The sequence below is a fragment of the Euprymna scolopes genome, chromosome 4, assembly GCF_053919585.1.
Source record: "Euprymna scolopes isolate OS-2025 chromosome 4, ASM5391958v1, whole genome shotgun sequence".
In the NCBI taxonomy this organism is placed as follows: domain Eukaryota; kingdom Metazoa; phylum Mollusca; class Cephalopoda; order Sepiida; family Sepiolidae; genus Euprymna; species Euprymna scolopes.
In genome coordinates, this window is record NC_136485.1 from 129516806 (window position 1) to 129521910 (window position 5105).

A 5105-nucleotide genomic window follows, 5' to 3' on the forward strand; every position below is an offset into this window, starting at 1 on the left:
CCATCTTGAGCCTAACGCTTTTCGTGATCTTCATCACTTAGCTCCAAAATCTTTTAAAGTTAATTCGTTGATATATACACAGATAGCATTGCGACATATGGAACCAATTCAAAGGCCAACAACGAACAACATGGGGTGAAAAATAGCTGGTTAATTAAAACGCATCCAAAATAAAGATTTTGTCTTTTCACGATAAATACTCTGATACCCACGTTGCTCTAATATACATGAATGGTTCTTGTCTACAAGTGGCTCCTTATTTTGGAAAACTTGTGGGGCAGACCTTTACGCCTGGCCTGAGATAGAAGCCTTATATAAAATCGGTTGCAAGTTTGCCAAATACATGCTTTCGTCACTTTACCACTATAAAAATTATCTAACGCACAACGCAACTCTCTATCTGAATAAGAGCTAGATACGTCATAAAATGGAGTGTTTGTCTATATATTCGCGGCAGCTGTTCGAAGTAAAAAGTTCAAAACCTTCTTCCAAAACTATCAATTGATATCCTTTTTTTCTTCGATCCAATATATTTTTTCAGAGAAAATACTTTGCGAGCGGGTCTCTGCGTCGTTCAAAACCTGACGATGCAAATAAATATTTTCAAGTGACGTCATAGTTAAATAGTTTTTCGTGATTATAACATTCTTCCTCATTAATGAAATAATAAATCGACCGTTTATAATTCGTTCTCAGCCCAAAATAATGACATCAAAGAACAAACAATAATGGCTGGATTTAGATTCTTAACATGCCTATTCCCCGTTAATTCCGGATCCGTAAAAAACGCCTGGGACATAGATTATCTCTACTATATCAGATGAAAAGAGAGCAACAATGCAGACGGAGGAAGCAGAATTGAGAAAATATGGCTACACTCTCGGAATGAAACTTGATGAAGGCGCCTACTCCAAGGTAAGAGAAGGGTATAAGAACGAAAAAAAGGTGGCTATCAAAATAGTCAATAAGATGAAATGCGAGAAAGAATATCGAGAGAAATTCCTTCCAAGAGAGCTGGAAATAGTGTCAGCGATAAGTCATCCAAACATTGTAGAGATTTATGATATCTTTCACATCCAGGATAGCGTTTACATCGTGATGGAATACGCCGGTAAAGACAATTTGCACAGCTATCTCAGTACACATGGAAAGTTGCCGGAGACTCAGGCGAAGGAAATGATGTCTACTATCATTGGTGCGATAGAGTATTTGCATAAAAACTGTATTGCCCATCGGGACCTCAAATGTGGTAATATATTAATCAACCAAGAGGATCAATTAAAATTGGGTGATTTCGGATTTGCTCGTATAATACAACCTGATGAAATAAGTGAAACTTACTGTGGAAGTATTGCCTATTCTGCACCGGAAGTCCTTCGTAAAATGCCGTATAATCCGATGCTTACAGACATCTGGGGACTCGGAGTGATTACATATATGATGGTTTGTGGAAGGTTACCTTATAATGAAAACAACATTACCAGAATGGTTAAAGTGCAACTCGGTCACAATATGCATATTCCGTCCAAATTTAGTGAACCTTTAAAAGAGTTAATCAGGTCGATACTCGATCCAGATGTGGAGAGAAGGATCAAATTAAAAGATATAATTACTCATCCCTGGTTTAAGCCCGGTGATGTTAAGTCAATATCATATGAAGAACAAAACGATGGCCATAACAGTAAGCAACCTGAACTCCCACTGAATACTATTCAGTTGAATCCAAATTAAAATGATGCGACACTTCTATTTTCTATTAAAATCGCTATCAGGAGTTTTGTTCAATAATATTTCATATATTCACTAATCATCATTATGTTAAAACCACCATACCATTTCAACTTTCAAATAGCCCCAATGCACTTCACCTAGAAAAAATCTGAAGATCCAACAAGTAGAATGTGATTCATGCTTTGAATATGTTTCCTAATGCCTTTGTAATTGGACGCTGCAAACAGAAAATAAATAAATAAAACAACAGACCAATTTTGACCGCAATATATAAAAAAAATAGAATATAAACCAGATCAAGCTCGATTGGTGCCGAACATCTTGCATACATTTAATTCTTCTTTTAAATTTCTACTACGGTTATTTATAGCATTGTTTCTTCCACATATAAAACTGTTTGTAGTATATTTGTTCAAATATAAAATAAATTAGATTAAGAAACCCGAAGCGCAATTCAAATTATGTTGTGACTATGTGTTATCATATTGTAGTGTTTTTCAAAACCCACATTTGTTTTATGGCAGTGTTATAATATGATTATAACCATGTCCAAATGATACACACATAAATGATTAAGTCGGCTGTTACTTGGATACATATGACTTCATTTGTAAATAAATCATCTTTGGAAAATATTTCCTACTTTAATAAAAAAGCAACATATATTTTGGTCAGGTTGAACCGACTTTTAAGGTATATGAATTTATCAAGCGACACCTGGTTGAATGCATGCATAGCAGCTCAATAAGTGAAAATGTTCGGTGTTTACAATACTTGTCAAGGGGTGTCGATAGCATCTTATATAATACACCTAGTATTTATAAATGTTCACATATCTGGTACTAACTTGATTCAGCCTTGCTCCAGAAAGAGCGGAACAACCGAGAGCTTGTGAGGAAACGTGATTATAAAGTGCATGAATTCTTCTCATATATATTACGTTTAATCCTTTATTTTCACTTTTATAAGGACACTAGCGACGGGTTCCCGGCGTTGCCCGGGTGTTTGTAGGGGTGGGTGATGTTAAATATGAAAGAAACCGGGGGGTAGGATAAAAGCCGAACCCCTGAGGCGAAGTTTGAAAATAAAATCGACCAGCCAGAAGTGAAAGATGTTTGAAAGTCGTCGAGCGTTACGACGACGACGATGACGATGTAAGCATTGTTATAAGCGAAGTAATAAAAGAAAACAACGTTTTAATTAAGGGGGGAGTAAAACACACAAAAGAATAGTGTGAATAATTCCTTACATAATACAGGGTTCAATATTTAAATTTAAAAAATCAAAAAAAAAACACCACGATTCGAACTCCAGACGTTTATATAATGAACCAAGGCCTTAACTACCTGCGCTAAAGCGGCGTATATACAGGTTATCCGGTTTATCAACTATTTAAAGTAAATCAGGTCACGACGTCATGACGTCATCTGACGCATGCGTTGTTGACCCTCCCCCGGTCGAGTCCGTCCAGACATCTCTCTCACTCTCTCTCTCACTCTCTCTCTCTCTCACACACACACACTCTCTCTCTCGCTCTCTCGCTCTCTCGCTCTCTCTCTCTCTCTCTCACTTCGTCTGCCTTACTCTAAAGACTGGAAAACGGCGTCTGGCACTTTTAATTTAAGAAAAAAAAACTTCGATCGTTAATATTTTTTGTAAACGTATTTTTTTTTACTTCACTTTTTTTTTTACTTTATTTTTCGTTTAACTATCGTATCTATCTATTTTGAATGTGGTAATAACTTTGGTAACGTTGCCATAGCGTAGAAGTTCATAGTTTAGCGTTATTTTTTTTTTTTTTTTACCGATAACAACATTTTTAAATTGTAAATTAAGACCGCCATTAGAGGTTGCTGACGTCAAGATCACGTGACATGACTCAGCCGGTTTTAAATACAAGTTGACCCAAAATAAACGGGCGCGTGTATACTTTATGTAGAAGAGTTGGCGCCCGTATTTTGGGGGGCAGTTATAAATCGATTAAAAAATATGTAATGTTTAACATTAAAATGTCACATTTTTGGGGCCCCCTGCAGAAAATCGATCAGTTGACGCACTTCTGCTGGTCACTTTGGGCCAATTTTTCGATATTTGTCGTCCGGAAGGTGGGGCTTTTATATGAGATCAAGTTTGTGAATTTTTGTTGTGTCTGTCGAAAGTTTTTAGCAGACACACAAACATACACACAAACACACATACATTTTCGCATTTATATATATAGATAAATCATATATTAATTAATTTTAGCTGCCACAATTTTAAAACAGACAGCGCTTTTTTACGTAGCTGTGAATACTCATTAGCTTTTGATAATTCTCACACAGAGCGATGATTTAATTGAGTGCATTTCAGTTCCAAATAAGTTGTTATGAAAAAAGTCAAATCGTAGGTGCAATACATGATATGTTCTTCATCTTTCTTTTAAAACATTGTTTCTTTCAAAATCAACTGCTTATTTCACAAAACTCCTTATTTTTGTAAATTATCTTATATTCGGATAAACCGTTTGGTAAAATGAGATTTATTTGTTAAATATATTATATTTTTATATAAATATCTATATGTTTCTCTCTCCCTCTATCTGCTTTCTCACTTTGTCTCTTTATATATATATGTAGTTATAGCTATATATATATATGTATATATATATATATATTTATATATTTATATATATATACATGCATATCTATCTATATACATATATATATATATATATGTATATACATATACATATATATGTTTATATGAATGTGTGTATGCGTGTATGTGAACGTATACGCTATTATAAGGTAGACACATGTATTTACCAAAAAATATCCGAAGTAAAGAGGCGTCGAGACTTTCTATCGTTCATATAAATAACCATTTAGTATGACAAGTTACTCCTTGGAAGGGTGTACGCTATTACGTTATCATGCCTTATGCAGCTCATCCTTGGCTCGGTAACGATTAGAGAACATCACATCTTGGATTAGGTCAAAATGATTTCATATTAAAATTATTTGCATATAAATCTAATAACAACTACCTGTATATTTTTACTAAAAAGTGCACATCAGATTTACGGTGTGGATGATTTTATCCACACAATATTTCGATTTGCCCAGTATGGTATGAAAGTCCTACTTTACTTTCCTATAAAGTTGGCGATCGGAGTGAACAGTCATTTTCAGACATAGCGACAAATATGTCAAGCTCAGTGACAGATAACAAACAAAGTAAGCAAACCTCTGTCTGTCATGCTTAATTTTCAATATAATTTTTGTATGCATGGCACGATTTATGTTTAAACTTTGTAAATGTTTCTCATGAGCTAATATTAAAAAGTCCAGCAGGTGTGCAGTGAAAGAGGTTTGCCTATTTTTTATACTGAT

General features: G+C 34.7%; 1 protein-coding gene across 1 annotated transcript; it reads left to right on the plus strand.

Moving 5' to 3' along the window:
* The first annotated feature begins 429 nt into the window (after nucleotides 1-429).
* On the plus strand, nucleotides 430-2055 carry LOC145269333 (testis-specific serine/threonine-protein kinase 1-like). Its single transcript, XM_080125037.1, has one exon. It carries the CDS (start codon nucleotides 838-840, stop codon nucleotides 1729-1731), a length of 894 nt encoding a protein of 297 aa, XP_079981163.1. The 5' UTR covers nucleotides 430-837; the 3' UTR covers nucleotides 1732-2055.
* Nucleotides 2056-5105: the final 3050 nt, after the last annotated feature.